At 39.0% G+C, this 18,561-nt stretch overlaps 1 protein-coding gene across 6 annotated transcripts in view; it reads left to right on the forward strand.

Moving 5' to 3' along the window:
- Positions 1–18,561, forward strand: part of LOC116039440 (cilia- and flagella-associated protein 46) — a 62,660-nt gene that overhangs the window by 43,780 nt on the left and 319 nt on the right. For 5 of the 6 annotated variants that reach the window (XM_031284319.2, XM_035991936.1, XM_035991935.1 and 2 more), the window contains 17 exons: positions 707–892; positions 1,250–1,423; positions 3,492–3,589; positions 3,942–4,015; positions 4,692–4,870; positions 5,072–5,178; positions 5,328–5,398; positions 6,347–6,520; positions 10,984–11,063; positions 11,466–11,517; positions 11,649–11,681; positions 12,467–12,569; positions 12,699–12,811; positions 17,130–17,211; positions 17,441–17,577; positions 17,694–17,792; positions 18,032–18,561. The exon at positions 18,032–18,561 is cut by the window's right edge and continues 319 nt beyond it. In XM_031284319.2, coding sequence (XP_031140179.1) covers positions 707–892; positions 1,250–1,423; positions 3,492–3,589; positions 3,942–4,015; positions 4,692–4,870; positions 5,072–5,178; positions 5,328–5,398; positions 6,347–6,520; positions 10,984–11,063; positions 11,466–11,517; positions 11,649–11,681; positions 12,467–12,569; positions 12,699–12,811; positions 17,130–17,211; positions 17,441–17,577; positions 17,694–17,792; positions 18,032–18,144 — 1,875 coding nt within the window. In that variant the 3' untranslated portion in view covers positions 18,145–18,561. The remainder of the gene's footprint in view (positions 1–706; positions 893–1,249; positions 1,424–3,491; positions 3,590–3,941; positions 4,016–4,691; positions 4,871–5,071; positions 5,179–5,327; positions 5,399–6,346; positions 6,521–10,983; positions 11,064–11,465; positions 11,518–11,648; positions 11,682–12,466; positions 12,570–12,698; positions 12,812–17,129; positions 17,212–17,440; positions 17,578–17,693; positions 17,793–18,031) is intronic. The other variant, XM_035991933.1, reaches the window with a different exon arrangement.

Consider the following 18,561-nt stretch of genomic DNA (forward strand, 5'->3'; position numbering starts at 1 on the left):
CTTAAATCCCCCGGAGGTAAATCCCTGGGCTCTCTGCATAGCTCTCATATTGAAAGTCAGCACAGAGAGATCTATTGTCCATATCAAACTTGGTGCAGAATAAAATGGGGCCAATGTATTATTTATGTGGCAACATTTTGGAATAGTAAGTAAGATTCAGTTGGTAATGTTGAATGGCTCAGTTTTGACTATTGTGTCTGTATTGGGATAAACTATAATGAAACCAAATGATTTGAATAATATTAAAATTAGATGAATGCATTCACAGACAGCTTTGTTCAATTAATTTATTGTGCTTTTGTCATTGGGGGACTTACAATTGTTGTTGCCAGTCAAAATGGCCTGCTTTGAAATAGTGTATAACTTCTTATGTAGAAACATAAACTATGAACATAATATTCATACAAATACATCATACATCAATACAAATATTCAGGGCCTTTTAAACTATTTTAAAATATATTACCTACAAATTTAAGAACAAAGCATTTAATAAGACACTGTGGGAATGAATCATAATACAGGTGCAATATGATGATATTTTAGAATGATAAGAGATATAATGCAGTGTATTGATAGTGTTGTGATTTAACATGCTTGTATGTGTACTGTACGTGCATATGTTTGACTGATTATGCAGACTTACTTGCATACAGGGATTTTAATCTGCCTGTATTTTCTATATGTGTGTCGGTGATGTCTGTAGCAGGGGAGGAGGCGTAGAGCCCAGCAGCTGTTGGCAAGGGCCAGTAAGGCTCTGGCTGAGGCCATCAACCTGTGTCTCCAACACAAGCTGCCTTCCTCCATCCTGGCTGATGCCTCTCTCAACATGTTGGAGTGTCATGGCCAGTTTGACCCTGCAGTGGCAGGTCAATATATTGCCCTGTTTCAGGTATTGTGCATGAGATAATATGGGCATTTTTTTACTACATTGCCTGAGTGTGGATGCATTGTCTTGAGAGTGTAGTGCTTGTATAATGTGTAGAAACTACTTGCTAATCATCAGGTTTCACTTCATTCTCATCACTGTTATGCCCATGCACACTGTAGAAAGGTCCACATAGAGTACATTGTATGAAACAGGGGTCCATATGCTGCCACTGTCCGACTGCAGGCAGGTGGCTCTATGCACAATACAGTCCCTTGCATCTGTACCCACACATTATCTTCGCTTACTTAATAATCATCGCCTACTATAATTCGTGCTATTACCAACAGCTCTTTCATCCATCTTCTGTTTTTTTCCCAGAGCTGTTGCACTGCTGCTACGATGGCCGAGGTCCTACGTTCTGCCTGTGCTGACACTAGCGTGTCCCAGCTCTCTGCTCTGCTCAGCCTTCACAGGAAGCTGCTCCTCTCTAAGGAGGAGAGGCCCAGCAGCATGCTGAAGGGAGTGGAAGACTCCCTCAACAGCCTCTCCAAGGTACCGGTCACCCCGCCCCCCCGCACTCATGATTTATGGATGCTGTCATACTCAGCCTGGAAAATTCCCTTGATGGGCGACACACTATCGGTACTGTTATGGCCTCTGCTCTAAATGCACTTCCAAAACCACAGAGTAGTGGAGCTTCAAACACACTTCTTTTTAGTTTCACCAACATATGCAGTAGCTGGTACTGTATATGGAACAACTTTGTGGCATCTGCAGCTTAATGAACATAATACAGCAAGAAGTTGCCCCATGTAATGTAGGGCTGAACGATTTTTGAAAATAATCTAATTGCGATTTTTTCCCCAAATATTGCGATTGCGATTCGATATTCGATTATTTTTTTAAGCTCTTTGTCTTCTGTATTATTCAACAAAGACAAACAATAAATCATTTTATAGTATGAACAACACACAATTACACACTAGACAGTTAAATAAGTAAAAAAAAAAAAATATATATATATATATATATATACACACACACACACCAGTGTATTTATTTATTTTTTTTTACAGTGCACAGAGAGGATCTGCCTCCAGCCCCGTGGGATTAACTGTACTAATAAAACTGTTGAAGCACCGCGGCCACGCTGCTGTGAAAGCTCCCCGAACGTCATTTATCAGTCTGATTGTTACCCCTCTCAGTGGCAGCTCCTCCACTCATATCTTTATAACAGCGCTAGCTAACTGCTAACCGGAGCTAACCGCTAATCAGAGCTAATCGTTGCCTACCGAGCCTTCTGTTATGTGTGCCTGTATTCATTAACTGCATGTATGGACTCGAGCCCGAATAAAACCCTTAATTTTATTAAAATGGCTGTAAAAGTTTTAAACTACAACTCAGAGTTGTTTGAATGACAGAAATCTGCTCAAGGTACGGCGTAGCATTAGCGTGCTAAGTTGATGCTTTCTCTGCGGAGTGCAGACTGATTTGCTCTCGCGAGTCATGTGACCAAATCGCAGCCTTTGCGATTAGGAAATCGCATTTTAACATATCGCGATATTATCGCAAATGCAATTAATCGTTCAGCCCTAATGTAATGTAAGTATGATAATTAAGGTAATTAATAGATCATTCACCATTATTGTTGTTTTAATGCATGGCAATTGCAAATCCTTTTTCAAAATAAAGGGCATAGGTTGGCTTTAATTTTGGTAGGGATATTTTTGTTGGATGGCCAATATGCACAGCTGCGTATATGTACTCTATTCTTATATTTCTACATGTACACCCACTTATACACAAACAGATAGCTTCACTCTGCAAAATGTTTGCATTATATATTTATTTATTTAGTTCTCTGATTTTAAACACACATTTTACATTTTATTGTATTAATATAAATCTGAGACTAAAATCAATAAATAGTTAAAGAAATTGATATGATAGATTTGTTTTACAATAAACAGACCTGTAAATAATCTGTTACTCTGTTTGGACCAATTGCCGCTGTAAACCATATTAAACCTGAATTTCTGAAACTCAACAAAAATGACCTGATGCCTTACATTTTAATATTCTTCAGACGTTAGCACTACTGTCAGTTTGTGGGTTTGTGCTGTGTTAAACTGACTCACCTAGCCACTGCATGGTTTCCAGTCTGGAGATGGCTGCTCTGTCGGCGTCCTTGCCTTCTTCCTTGTTGTTGTAGTTCAGCTTTTAAAAGGTGTATTTACAAAAGTTGTGGGAAAACAAGAATAGTCTTTAGGCATCTTTGTCTTCAATAGTGTTCTCTGTGTGGTAAGCGTGTGGTTTGCAGCCGTCAGCGTGCCGTTTCTGTGACTGTCTCCCACCGGAGACAATCTCCTGAATGAATCTCATCCCATACAGCTGCAATGGAATGAGTAATCAGCATCACACAAACAAACTCCCTCAAGTTACGTGTCAGCACTTGCCCTATCAGCTAATTCCTCGAAAAACACTAAACTGATATCATAACACTACCTTTTATTCTTTAAAAAAGTCCTTTATTCACATAATGAAGGGGGGAAAAATCAAAGGCACTTTACGTTTGTATAATATGCTGTTTGTGTTCTTGAAATTACTTTCTGGTTTGCAGGCCTTCAGCCACCTGACCATCTATCCCAGCCACCTAAATATCCTTGCAGAGCTCCCGCCTAACCTGAAAATCCTGCTGCTTCAGCACTCTGAAGATGGGTAATTTCTATTTTGTCGTCCTCTGTTTACTCTCTATTCCCTTTTCTTTGCCATGCTGTAAATTCTGTCCTTATCTGCCCCAGACAGTTAATGGTAACATGATTACATGATTTAAAAAAGGTCATGCAAGTCACAATAGATATAGGCTAAAGTAATACTGTACCTGTAGAAGAGGGGGCCTGCTGTGTGTTACACCTGCCACGAGATGGCTGATGTAGTGTATATAGAGAGAGATGGAATTTCTTACTTTCATTATTTGAAATTTTAGGTATTTTAAATACATGTGAAGCAATGCGTACAGTATACAGGTAAGATGTAAAAAGTGTTTTTTGAGTGTTTGTTTTGTTTTTAGGTCAGAACTTTATGGGGCCTTTTATGAGATGACCAAAGCTCCAAATCAAAAGGGAAAGACTACGCAAGTTACAGGTCAGGACTTACATTTTTTTAACCAATGTTCATAATACAAAGAGCTGCCAGACTTCCTACTTTTATTAGACATGCGGGCCATTTCAAACTTTTGTTTTTACTGCATTTATGTATTTTTATACTGTATCTAATTTGTTCCATAGCCCCGGGAATACGGTCTTCACACACACACATACGTTGCTGTTCACAGCATTGTTGTCAGCATTTAAATGGAACCAAATTAATTCAGTATTCCCACGTAACATTTATCTGCAAGGCAGATGAAAAGTTCAGATTTAATCAAGACGAGACAGGAAAAGATGACAAAGTGTATAATAAGCCAGCTGAACTTCCCTTTCACCTTTTTGCTACTGGTCTGGCATGGAACACCAGCTTGCATTAGTCATCACAGGGTATTAGCATACTGTATTACCTGCTCGCATGACCTTTCCTTCGACTAGTCTGACATAAGTAGTGTAGGAATAGGGGAAAAAAGGATTAGGCTGGCATCTCGACTCATTGTCTGAGAATGAGGACAAGAAACAGAAAAGAAAAAATAAGATGAGAAAGAATAAGAGAGAGGGGGATCTTACAAAAGGTCCAGGAGGAGGAGGGTTTGGAGGTACTCATGGGGACCAATTACAAGGCATGTATGTGTCTGTCTATGCGTATTTGATAGTCAATCCTGTTGTTGCAGGTACCCTGACGTGCTCTAGGGTGGCCAAGGTTTCAGTCTGCCCACAGGCTCTGCTGGCACTGAGGGAGCAGACTCGGACCTTTGGCCAGGAGACAAGACATGCTCTCCTCAAGCAAGCCTGTTGGCACAGTGCTGAGGGCAGGCTGGAGGCCTCTGAGGAGCATCATGTGTTTCCCCGTGTATGTCTTGTTGAGACCTCTGCTCTTATTTCACTCTATTAACAATATCCACAGCAAGCCTCTTAAAAAGGCTCACTCCACTGCAAAATGTATTATCATCTCATGTCTCTCTATCTTGCCTACTGGGGAGACATGGAAGTAATCAGTGACCTGAAACAATAAAAACTCTCTTTTCTTTTTTTTTCTTGTTTGCCTATACAGAAAACTGCTGCAGAAGAAATATTAGGACCCCACTTCAGAGAAATTGTACAAGATATGGAGGACTATTTGCATCCACTTCTCACACAGTTTGACTTCTCATGCTTCAAGTGTGTGGTCAAAACAAAGTTTGTACCTGTTGCATTCACAAATGCGTGCAGCAAGCTTACACAAAGCAAGTGCTGCATGTCTCTATTTCTATTTCTGGTTCTATGGAAGTGTAGCCCTACTGAACCTTAACCGTCCTTACCTCCCTCAGGCCCCAGGCTGCATCACTACCAGTCCCTGAGATGGCCAAAGCCAAAGATAAAGAAGAGAAAGGGAGTTCAGGTAAAGGAAGAGTATGTTGGGTGTGAGCTTGCTTTCTTATTTTGCTGTGTTTGGTACATTTATGGGCATCAGCAAAGAGTCTTTGAGCCCCACATGGGTGTGTAAACCCCAGCCAATAAGAGCACATTCTCATGTTGTCAAATACCACTGCTTTGTTAATCCCCTCAGCGACTGATACTGAGGCACAAAGCACCCTTTAGCATCTGCATGATACAAAGCAGCTGTATTTGACGACCTGGGATGAGACTAGATTGTTATATCGTTGTGTGCTTCAGTGTTTCCCCTGCTCGCCGTCTCTCTCTGCTCTGTTGTGTAATGTCATCGGTGTCAGTTTGGCCTCAGGGCGGGTGTGAGCCATACACAGAGTCGAGAGGCACCAGCGAACAGGATAAGCTGCATTTACACAAAATCCTTCCCGTAGGGTTGTGTGGAGGTGTGTGAGTGTGTTTATTTGTGCTTTAGAACATAAATCAGAAATTTTTGCATTTTATTTCTCCGATTCACTGCTAATGATGCTCCATCTCTTCCCTCATTCTCTAACTTCCTCAACCACCACTGCTCTCTCTCCCTTTCCCTCTCCCTCTGGCTCGTTGCACTGGGGAGGAGGGGCCAACTTTGCATGCTATGTGTCAAATGCCTATCAACAAAAATAACACATTATGACTTTAATGTCATAAATGATTTACAAACACAACTTGATAACTCAGTTCTTTTACAAAGCACTGTGGGGATTGTATTGCCACTAAACTGTTTTACTTGTTTTACTTTTACTAATTTTAGAATTACTGACCAAATTCTTGGAACAACCACTACCAGTAGGAAATGATGGATGGAGCAATAGTTCCTTAAAGGTTGCTGTACAGCAACATCTATTTTTTTTAAACGGTTCTACTGTCAGAGAGCATACAGTATGTGCAAAAATGGTTGTACTTGTGTGTATGTATACAGGTAAATTACCAGCAGAACCAGGGGAGTATGTGGTATTGCTGGCAGACAAGAAGTTACTGGAGTTGCCGCTGGAAGCCTTGTCCATCCTGCAGGACGAAAGCCTGAGTTCTGTGTCACGAGACTTCTCCCTCCAGCTTCTCCACAGTCGCCTGAACAGAGAAGAACAAGACAAAGGTACCAGAGACATGCATGCACACACATTTTAAGAAATGTTTGCAAGCACTGCCTATGGATTCCTAACCATTCACATGAACATGCAACTTTAGGAACATAGATAAGTGCTCTAAGTTTTGAATGGATGGCAACCAAGTCATTTCAGACCATTAGGAGAATTCCTGCTCAACATTCATTCGGTCTGTTATTACTGTCCTAATTAAACAAGCACCCTGTTTAAATTGCTTGTAAAACTTTTTCTTATTGTCCACTGAATGGTTAATCCAGACCTTTGATCACTTATTTCCCCTAATTTCCTTTGTTAATTTCTAGAAACCCCTTTTTTTTGTTGGAGACTAAATATTATACTTCTGCAAAATTCAGGGAAAGGAACTTGTATGCCTAATGTCAATTTTTTTTGGACAACAGTAGTACAGATAATGTAAGACATATGCTTTATTAGAGTTATATCACTTACTTACTTGAAACCTGTCAGATTCAATAAAACTAAACTAAAAGCAAAAGAACACACACAATCTATATATATATATATATATATATATATATATATATATATATATATATATATATATATATATATATATATATATATCTACAGTATCTAGCTATCTATCTATTAGGGGTGTGAATCTTCACTGGTCTCACGATTCAATTCGATTACGATTTTCCTGTCAACAATTCAAAACGATTCGATATCACGATGCGTCACTTCCTAAATGTTATATATTGCTACACATGGTTTTCCATCGACAAATTCAAGCAGTCAGATATATATGAACTCCCCTTTTTATTGTATCTGCTCTTAAAAAGACACTTCCTGAATGTAGCGAAGTCGAAACAAAAGGCAAAAATTAAAAAAAGCAGCGACAGGAAAATCAACAAGTACCATCACTAGGGAATAATCGATTATGGTCTGTCACTGCATCGATGCAGAATCGTCTAGGTCCGCATCGCGATGATTCATTTCAACGCCAAGTTTACGCCCCTGGCCCAATTTGGCGCCGCAGCTGGTGTGATCCCTTCACAAGATAGTCTCTAGTTGATTACTTTCTTGAAGCATGAAACAAACAACAAAAAACATTTTGATGTGTGAGGACAGAACCTGATTTAAAAAGTCAGTTTAAAACAAGCTGCTTAAAACGTTTTTCACAGGTGAAAATAAACAATAACAACCAAAAAGGATTCACTTCATCATTTTAATTAATATTATCCATCACATTGTGTCCTTCTCCAGTCTCTCAGGGTTTTATTTTGTAGGTCTCCTATGAGCGTAAAATCCAGTTGTTTTTTGGCAATGATTCTTTAGTTCTGTGGGAAATTATGCACAATAATATTTTGAAAAGAAACGAAAAGGGAGTAGAAAGAGCACTGAATCTGATGCTGCAGACATCTTTACCTTTTTAAAGGTTGAATCATTTGCATAACTTGAGTGAATGTTCAAAGGTTACTGTTACTAGTGTGAATGTTTGTGTGTGTGTGTGTGTGTGTGTGTGTGTGTGTGTGTGTGTGTGTGTGTGTGTGACTTGGCAATTGCATATGCCACAGGCATATTTCCTAATACATCTTTTAATGCTTGGATCAAATACATGGGTGACGATGAGACCAGAAAAAAAAAAAAGATCATCTTTTTCTGGATCATCATTACCATAATTTTGACATCTACAGTTTACCATTGTGTCAAGAAGATATAGTGCCTGAAACCACTTTTGAAAGGGCTATTTGTTATTCTGTGCAGTGCCCTGCATGAAGTATACACAGGACAAATTAGCACAAACAAAATAATCACTGCCTTCAGGTGGGAAATGTTTGCCTTTATATGAACTTATGTTCTTACCAGCTCAAATTTGACTATGTCTGAGAGTAATTGAGTGATATAACTTAAATTGTGGTTCTTAAATTGTGAACTACACAGACATTTGCATTTACATTTGCAGTGTAGTTTGTCCTTTAAAAAAGTTTTTCATATTCGCAGGGATTTAGTAAAATAACAAAAACTCGTACTTTTAGTTAGAGCATGAACAGTAGGAGCCACTACAAATGATGGTTGGACCTGTATACTTGTAGTGGCAATCAGTGTTACTGAAAAATAGTAATTAGTTATAGTTAGTTACCTCATTAAAAAAGGAACTAAATTACTTTACTGATTTACTGTAAGTAAGTACCTTTTTTGGGGTTATTTATTTATTAATTAATTTTTATTACATAGTGCAGGTAGACCGGAAAGGGGGGAGAGAGAGGGGATTACACGCAGCAAAGGGCTGCGGGTCCTATTCGGATCTGGGCCACTGCCAAGGACTCAGCCTACATGGGGCGCACACTCCAGATAAAAAAGTCTACTTTGAAATGCTGCCATTGGTAATGTGCCTATAGCTTTCATTATCTCCGCTGGGATCATGATTTCGGTTTTGTGTGTGTAGGCATCTGTTTGTCCAATCTGTCTAATCAAATGTTTTATGGTCACAATTCATCTCGTAGCTGGTTAGCTTGGTTTCAGGCTTCAAACTCTTATATAAGCATTTTCTGAAAAGCCGATGGAGCCATTGAATGGGGAAAATCACTTCTGGAACCAGGGCCATTTCAAAAAGTGGGTGGTCACTGTTGAGCTCTATGATGGTATAAAACAGAGCAGTCATTTTCAAAAAAATTTAATCAACGCAACCATGAGCGGTCCTTGAGCGTTCAGTCATAAATGTGCACGAAAATATTAGGCTGATGGCTGAATGAAACACTTTGCCTCTTGTGGACATTAATCTACTTTATTAGGATTTTAGAATTCCCAATCTCGATGACACACTAAGTACACATTGGGCTTTAAAAAAAAGGAAGGCCTATTTTAAGCATACTACACAGCACAGTGGTTTGTGGCAGACTTAGGGCTCCATGGGCAGTAAAACTACTATAAACCGGCTAAAGGTTCAGACACAAAACAGACTGAAAGGTCTGAAAAGATTGCCCTTAGCTTGGCATTTAATGTTGACAGTAGTGGCAAGTTAGCCTGGCTCCGCCCTCCTACTTACTTCCACTCAATTTTCATTTCCCTTCAGTACGCCGTCTGGGTTTGCGGTATATTCTTAGGTTTTCTCCGGTCAAATATTTGGCGGTCCAATCAGCGAACAGAGGGAGTGTCTGAGAACGATGACGTTGAGGACGTGCACTAGAAAGATGTGAGCGAAGCCATTCGGTCCGTTGTGGCAGCAATGCTGCCGAATATCCAGAAGTTAAAGCCTGAGCAAGAACAATCTTTGCTGAGTTGTGTTGGTCGCCATGATGTTGTGGCCCTCCTCTCCACGGGGTTCGGGAAAAGTTTGATTTTCCAGCTCGCTCCGTTAGTGGTGAAGGAGTTGGCTAAGGCTAACGCTTGCGATGCTAATGCTAAATATAAGCCAATAGTTGTTGTCGGTCTCCCCTCTTGTTGCACATGCGCATGACGTACGTCACGACCAAACGTTAGCGATTGGTTATGGCAGATCCAGAGTGGCTCTGGGCAGATCCAATAGTTTTAAACTTCAACAGAGTACCCGCCTTCAAGGAAGTTAACACTTGTCAATGGAGAGAGGCCAGACTCTCTGTAAAAATGAAATGTACGAGAGTCTGGTAGGACCAGGCTATTGGCAAGTTGCCTGGGTCATTTCAACAGATCAAACACTCTACAATGGTGTTTTTGCTTTTTCTGATTTCTGTTACTGTACAGTTGGAAACCTAAGGTGAGTGCTCCAGGCGGTTTGAGATCAGAGTGTGGAAAATCATTGATTCCTTCTTTGTGTGTATGGAATTTCAACAGCATATTTTTTAGCAGTTGAGTCATTCATTTTTAAAGCAACTTTTTTTATGAAATAAGGAGTAATAAGTGGAAATTTGGATTTGCTGCTGGTGATCAATAAAAACTCAAGTTATATATACAGTAAATATTGCATTGCATTTCCTTTGGCAGACACTTTTGTCCAAAGCACGTTATAAGTGTGTGAGCACATTCAGACTCAATAGTTTGAGTTAATCTCAAATGAACACCTAAAAACATGTTGGAGTGGTACAGTACAAGTGCTTAGTTTTTTAGTTGTTTTTTTTATATTACACACAAGTACGTGCTGGCGTGGGGTTTGGGGATGTAGTGGGTTTCTATCCTGCACATTGACTATTGAGATTTTACGTGAAATATGATAAATAATAATATAAAATGATTTTAAAGATTACTTTTCTTTGTTTAATAAGAAAAGAGGGTTTTAAACAAATGAATCACGTATTTAAATTGATAAAGCCATGCTCAATCAATAGTTAGTGTTTTATTTGCAGAGGGTGATATATGTTGTAGCCATGAGGAAACTTTTAGAACTGGTCTTCGGTCACTAATAAATGTCATTGACTTTGCAGATACTGAGAGTTTTTTTTTTTCTTCCAGTCCAAAAACTGTGTAATCTACCTTGCAGACAAGTGTATGTATTAATTCTGCCTCCTGTCTGTGGCAGTTGAAAGTGACAACAAAAAGGAGACCAAAGGTGGCAAGGGAACTAAGGGGAAGGGAGATCAAAGCCAAGCCATCAAAGTGGTGAGTTCAGTACATTAATCTGGGCCTGCCAGATACAGACAGCAATATTACTTTTACCTGCTGTCAGCAATGGCAATTATTTAAGTTTCTCTCGCCTCTCTTTTAAGTGTGGGTTTTCAATCAATTACATAATTTGTTTTCATAGAGATGCTATTTCTAGCTTATGTGCATTTATCCTCTGTCATGCGCCACTTCTATTTTTTTCACCAACCCCTTCCTTTTTACTTCAATTTCATTTGCTTTGTCTCATTTTTCTTAAAATCTATCATAATCTTTCTTGTAACTGGTATTTGCAGATGTATATGTGCAAGAGACAATATTTGCATGTATATACTGCCTACACACTTTATGTTTGTAACTATTCTTGCTTTGAGCTGTAATGACTTTCATTTATTCACTCAGAATCACGTGTTGCCTTCTAACACCTTCCCAGTGGACATACGTAAACTTAAATGTATCCTTTTTTTGTTAAATATTATACCCATTTCTGTTGTGTCTAAAATAGCTGTTTTATATGTGTTCTTGACATATAGTTTAAAATTAAACTTTGTTTCATAGATTATTATTCTTAACATACCCCCACAGATGTTGTTGACCCTCACAATGAAGGCAACTTTGGTAAGTAAATGTAAAGGATTCAATAATTTCTTTTTGGAGAGATTAGATTACAGCGCATACTTTACATTACATATTTACAGAAATAAATGGGAACTTAGGTGAACTGCAATGTAATCCTATGGAGCACACCGTCAAAACTTATAATAAGAATCTGAGCCTGTCAGTGACAAAAACAAGCTCTTTTAGTGGACGTACATTGACAGTTTGTAATTGCCCCATAGGATTACATAGCAGTCCGTTTCACAGCTGCTGGCTGCAGCGCTCTGGCTCAATATCGGACAAATTTCAACAATTGTTGTCCCCATTAGTCACTAAAATGTGGGAAAATAGGGTCCAGGTTGAAAAATATCAAAGTTTCCCTTTAATAAACTAGTATATTGGAGTTATCAAAGGTGGAAATGTACTGCATTATGGCATTATGGCAACTTGTTGTTAATGATCATTTACAGTACTGTATAGCTCTAGCTGTTTTTCTTTTAGGTTGTGGGGATGGTGTGTTTTTGTCAAGAATAGGAGTGCTGGGAGTACTTTTGACACTCAAAAAGCCAAGTTCTGAAGTGATTAATGTCCTCTTTATACTGTATTGCAGCCGGGCATTGCCACAGCTCGCTCTGCATGTCCTCTTCTCAGCTCGTAGCCTCTTATAGCATCCTCTCTTTTATATAATATGTAACATTTCTACCTTTGTGGCCTTTATGAGTCACATTTCAGCTCCCAGTTAGTCTCACCCCTTTAGCAAGTGGAGGGTTTCATAATAATTGTGTGTTGCTGTCTATCTGGCACAGAAGGGACCAGCCTGTGCACGAGGATGGAGGAGATTTTGGAAACCCACAGCCAGCATTTTACCCATCTGTGGGAGGGCTTCATGGGCAGCAAACAAACGCCCAGGTTAGAATGCAGTGCAGCATGTCTTTGTTTGGTCTTTGCACTGAGCATACTGAGATCCTACTGTATTTGTTAAATTGCAACACACCTGCTTATTTCTACACCGCTCACCCTTCTCCAATATGTATCCAGTCTGTCGGAGGTGGAGCAGCTGCTGTGCAGATGCAGTGCCTTCATTTACCTGGGGATGGAGCGCTTCATGGCAAACATTCCACCTGCCAAACTGGCAGCCCTCAATCTGTCTGGTACTTTACACCCATATACAGCATTTGTATTTGAATTAATGTATGATGTTTTTAAAATGTTAGATGTCAGCATTAAAATTAGCAGTATGCTGAACATATCCATATAAATACCACTGTATATGACTGCACAGAAACTTGATGTACAGGTCTGTTGCATGCTATGGTTTGTTTCAATCTGTCCAGACACCAGCATCACAGACATTCATACTTAATGTTAGAAACCCGTAGAAAAATCCCCTAACAAACTTATAATGTGTCCATCACTAACCTGCATTTAACATTAATGACACCAGTCTGCTGTCTGTTTTCGGCTGACGGCAAGTACCATTGGGTGGTCAGTAAAAAAAAAATAGCAACATTTTGGAAGAAAACTTAAATTTCACTTGGTTTTGTTTATGCTGACCTCATTTACTGCATTCAGGCCCTTTAAATATTATTAAAAAATATATAAATAAAAATGTAATATAAACATTACGACATGTTAAACACAAAATGATGAGAATGATAGAGAATCAGTCTATGTCATCAAATGTCTTGAGCCTCGTAATGTACCAGCTTCCATGAAATCACACAGCAGAAGAAAAATAGGCGGCAGAAACTGCAATGACTGCATGACATTTGGAGCAGAGCTGTTTGCGGATTATGTAAGCAGTAAATGGAGCAGTAGGCTTAATCTCTTCAAAGCCATCAATCTTTCATTCCGTGTGGGTATATATAGAAATAACCCTGTTCTGTGAGAAATCAATGAGGTTTCACTATCAGATGCCTGCTACATAATCACAATTTAACTAAGTGCCTGTAAAAATTATTTAACTGAGATAATCTAATTAGGATTGCTTAAGAAAATTATAATTATTTCAGTCATTCAATCCTACCAAAACCTCTAGGATTCGTATTTATTCCAGATGTAAAGAACAGCCTCCTTAAAATCTTTAGATACATTTTTTATTTGGAAAATGTGATAATGACATAAAGTCATCCAAGATAACAAAATCTGTATGGAGTATTTTAAGATATTTGCTGAATCATTTCAACCTAAAGTCTTAAGAGTAGTCTTAATTTATTTACATTCAGGGGTCAAGAAGACTCCAAACCCGTCTCCCTCTTCTTAATTATTATATGACGCCTTATCCCTCCCTTAATACTCTTTAAATAAATAATAACCTGCCCCAAATGACCTTTCAGTTCCTCACACCTTTAAATATATTTTCACAAAATCAATATGGCTTTGTCTTCATGGCTTCTTTTCCCTCTTTCAGCAGCAGGAGAATGGGTGGACTTAGTGTGATTGACAGAGTGTCAGGTTGTCCTTCCACATCGCCCCAGGCCAGACATATGTACTAGCCTGGCCTGCTGCTAACTATGGTGACACCATGGTCTGAATTCCAGCTGTTAACAACAACAAAACAAACCGCTCCTACTTAATTGGCCAGGATATGATTAGGCGAGGGCAGATTTGTATTTCTCAGAAAAAAAGGTGTCATGCAGTGCACCAGCTGCACTCATATCTTATCTGGGAATTGTTACTTTATCACTGCATCTTTATCGTGTTTAAAGCTTCACAAGGTAGTAAGCAAAGAAACGGTAGAATTTGAAGTAGAGGGAGACCTCTTCCTGCAACTCTCCCTCTCCCATCTCTATCCAGCAACTCCCATCAGACAAGCATACACTAACCTGTAACCTGTGTACTAGTCATTAATTTCATCCCAATGCCATTACATAGCAGCAATTAAATGAGAATTACTTTCCTGTTTTCTTTGTAAAGCCTTTTGAGATGTCATACTCCTGCCACAGTTAGCAGATCTTTCATTGAAGGGATGTGCACGCGCATCTTTATTTGTAGAATAGTTATAAGTATCTCTCTCTCTCTCTCTCTCTCTCTCTCTCTCTCTCTCTCTCTCTCTCTCTCTCTATTAAATTTACTTTATTGGCATGAACAAAGAAAACATGTTATTGCCAAAGCAGTTTCTCTCTCTCATCAGTGCACTGTTGCACTTCTATCTTCGTCTTCGTCTTTCCCCTCTCCCTCTCGCTTGACCTTGTTATTTTTCTTTGTCCTCATCTGTGGTGTTTAAATGGTCAATGGTATTGACATGGACATTGAAAAGATAATTGATGGCCTATGGGCCTTGAAAAAGACAGGACTTTTTTTTTCACCCCTCAAGCTTCTTTCTTTCTTTCTTTCTTTTTCTTTGTTTCGTTTTGTATGTGTGTGTGTGTGTGTGTGTGTGTGTGGGTATGTGGATGTGGGTGGGTGAGTGTGTCGGAATGTGAGTGTGTTTTGTATGAGTGTGAGTAAGGGAGTGGGTGGGTGTGTATGGGGTATACATTTTGTTTGTAAGTGTGTGTGTGTGTGTGTGTGTGTGTGTTTGTGCTGTGTGAGTATGTATCTACAGTATGGATATGGAGGGTGCATGTGTGAGATGGGAGGGGATATGGGTGAGCAGGTGGGGGATGATGATGAGGAAAATGGTGATGATGATATAATTGCTAAAACTTGTTTAATTTATTAAATACCTATTAATTCCATTTAAATGGAGAGAAAATATGATTTTGAAAATGGGAGAAAGAGTAAGAAATTCTAAGGAAAAAAAAAAAAAGTTAACATTATACTCACAACTATCTCTCTCTCTCTCTCTCTCTCTCTCTCTCTCTCTCTCTCTCTGAAATGACCTGTGATTGGCCAAACTCTTCTGTCATGGCTAGATTTTCTAAAGCCTGAAAACAGAGCCAAGGAGGAGATGCAGAGGTCTAGTTTTCTCTCAGACCACTTGAATTACATAATGCTGAAATATTATTATGCCATTTTTTGCCAAACGACGCCCCGCAAAAACTGCCTACCCCAGCTTTAAGTAATAAAATGACCTATTAACATGACTCTTTGAGGGACGAAGCTCCATGACTTTAACACTGCTGTGACAGTTACTGGATGACTGAGACTCACATCAGAGTGGGCTGCTGTTCTGGCCACAGGCAGCTGTATAGCAAAGGGCAGGGGGGGCAGCAGTGCTACAGACACAGAGATATATATATATATATATATATATATATATATATATATACACAGTATATATAGCTGCAAGGCACTGCCTATCCTTGCTGCAACAAAGAAGATGGTAAGATGACCTCACTGACACACACCTGGTGCACCTAGATGCATACAACTCTGTGTTGATTCACGACTAAAACAGTGTGTATGCACAAAGACAGAAATATGCACCTAAACCTAAATTTGTAGCTAGGTACACATGCACAAGCCTTGTTCCACTTCCACAGTCACCATACATCTAAACATCTGTTTGCATATCGATACATGTCTCCATATATATATATATATATCTATCTATCTATCTATCTATCTATCTCAGAGGTTGCATGCCTCTGGAGCAACTAGGGGTTAAGTGTCTTGTCAGGGACACATTGGTTGATGTATCGTAGTGGGAATCAAACCCAGGTCTCCCACACCAAAGGCATGTGTCATATCCACTGCGCCACCACCATCATTCATTAGACCAGAGAAATATGGCTAACCTTAAATCATTTAATAAAGAATGTATTTCACGTCGTCTTAACCTCAACGTTCTATTCAGGGCGCGATATTACAACTCCCACTATGAACCACATAAATTAAAATTAAAAAAAAAATAAAATCATTCATTTTATTGTTAAACCTCTGAGGATAAACTTTTAACACTGATTTTTATTCTTATTGTATAATGTCGACTGACATTTTCAGGAATACGTAGTCATGGAAATTTGCCAAAAAGTCATGGAAAAGTATTAGTTAAAATGCGTATGAAGCCTGAAAGTAACAAACCAAAGAATACAACAAAAACACAATGTACAGTGTCACAAAAGGTAGCCTGGAAGTAATGCTGGACTTTGGCTGTTTTATACTGTTGCAAATGTTAAAATAGAACTCTGGTTATTCAAAGCACCTTTGATATTTTTTTATCAGAACATTTCAACAACATTCTGTACTTTACTATGCTCCATTCTGCCTGTACAGACACTGCCCTTAACCTTCTACTGTACCACTTAACTTTAGATGTGTTCAGGTGAAGATGAGGAAAGCTCTTGTTGTTTAAGGAAGAACATGATAAGCATCCTCAAAGCTGGGGTTTATTCTTCAGTTGAAAAACTGTGCAAGCAGTGTGCATTTCTGCAGCAAGAAAGAGAGAGCCAGTCAGACTGAGGGACCACTAAGGCACCTAGTACTGTGTTTTTTGTGTATTTTGCTTGTAAGGAGTTCTGTTTTTCTAGAGAACGTCGATTTATTCTGTTTCCAGGTAATGATAATGATGTTTACTCTCCTCAGAGTGTCACATGGCTCTGCTCTTTGACCTGGTTCAGAACAGTGCCAGTGTTCTCCGCCAATCAAACCTCGACATACACAAGAGGTAACACAATAGCTCTAACTCGGTTTGTCAAATTAATTTGCACTTACCTTTCTGTCGTCCCTTTTTAACCTAGCAAATGTGTTTTACTGGATATAACTAAAACAGTAACTATTGATGTTGTCTTTTTGCCCTTTGAAAGTATTTTATCATTTTGGTTGGTTATAGTTTCTAGAAATAGGACTTCCCTGCTCTCTGTCTTTGATAATGTCAGTATTTCTCTCCTCTCCAGTGCAGGACAGTTTGACCTGGAGAAGCCCCTGGAGACTGCTCTGCTGTTCAGTATGGGTGGTGTTGGCTGTATTGTACTCAACCAGTGGCACAGCAGCCTTCAACAGAACACACACATTATGGCCAATGTCCTAGACAGTACGTTATCAACCAAATACATTGTAATTTAACCTCTTTAAATATGAACTTTTTTTGTCTGTGGGAATCATTAGGAGTTACAGTTATACATCTGTGTGTGTTGCCATGTGTTGCAGATATACTGAGGGTCAGACAGACCTCTGGCCAGACCATCCATGCCCTGAGGAGAGGGGACAGTTCAGAGAAATCACATCACATGGTTATAGGATCATATGGTACTGTATATCCTACATCCTATCATATTTGCATTTCTATTTACTGTAAATACCATGTGTCTTTTTTAATAGCATCAAAGACTCCCATACATCTCTTTCTCTGTATGTGAGGTATGGGTTTCTTTGCAAAAAGAAATAATGAATGTCATTCAAAAGAGTTCAAATTATGAATCCAACTAATCTGGATTTTAGTTCAACCCTCAGATATAGTTATTGCTTTCTGTGGCCTTCCTCTGCAGATCATGTGCTCCTTACTGACTCAAAGGAAGATGATGTTCACCACAAAACGACTCTCACACCATCAGCCTTCAACTGCATTCTTTATGGACTCCCTAATCTAACTGTCATGTAATATGCTGTATATCCTCACTTATATTTCACAGTTCAAGATGATTACAAGCATACATGTCGGCTTTGAAGATATTGATACTGTGTGCAAAAACCTAAAGCTACTGTAGAATGAGTGAGTTAGATTTTCATCAAAAGTGATCCTCAGTTCTATGTTTTCCACTGTCATTTCATGACAATACTGATTTTATACTTGATGTTTTTACTGTTTTTACGTTAGACGTAACTCCATAAAAAAGGCTGGAGCTCTCAGTGCTCTGGGAGAGGGTAGGTTACAGAGATTCACCCTATACAGTACATGTCTTGTATTATTAAAAAGCCAACGTTACTGCTTACATTGTCCTGACAAGTTGTACCTTTGGGATCTCTGCCTTGCAGATCACACTCAGTATAGTGTTAGTGTATAGTGTAAATGTGAGAA

The sequence above is a fragment of the Sander lucioperca genome, chromosome 15 (assembly GCF_008315115.2).
Source record: "Sander lucioperca isolate FBNREF2018 chromosome 15, SLUC_FBN_1.2, whole genome shotgun sequence".
NCBI classification, from domain to species: domain Eukaryota; kingdom Metazoa; phylum Chordata; class Actinopteri; order Perciformes; family Percidae; genus Sander; species Sander lucioperca.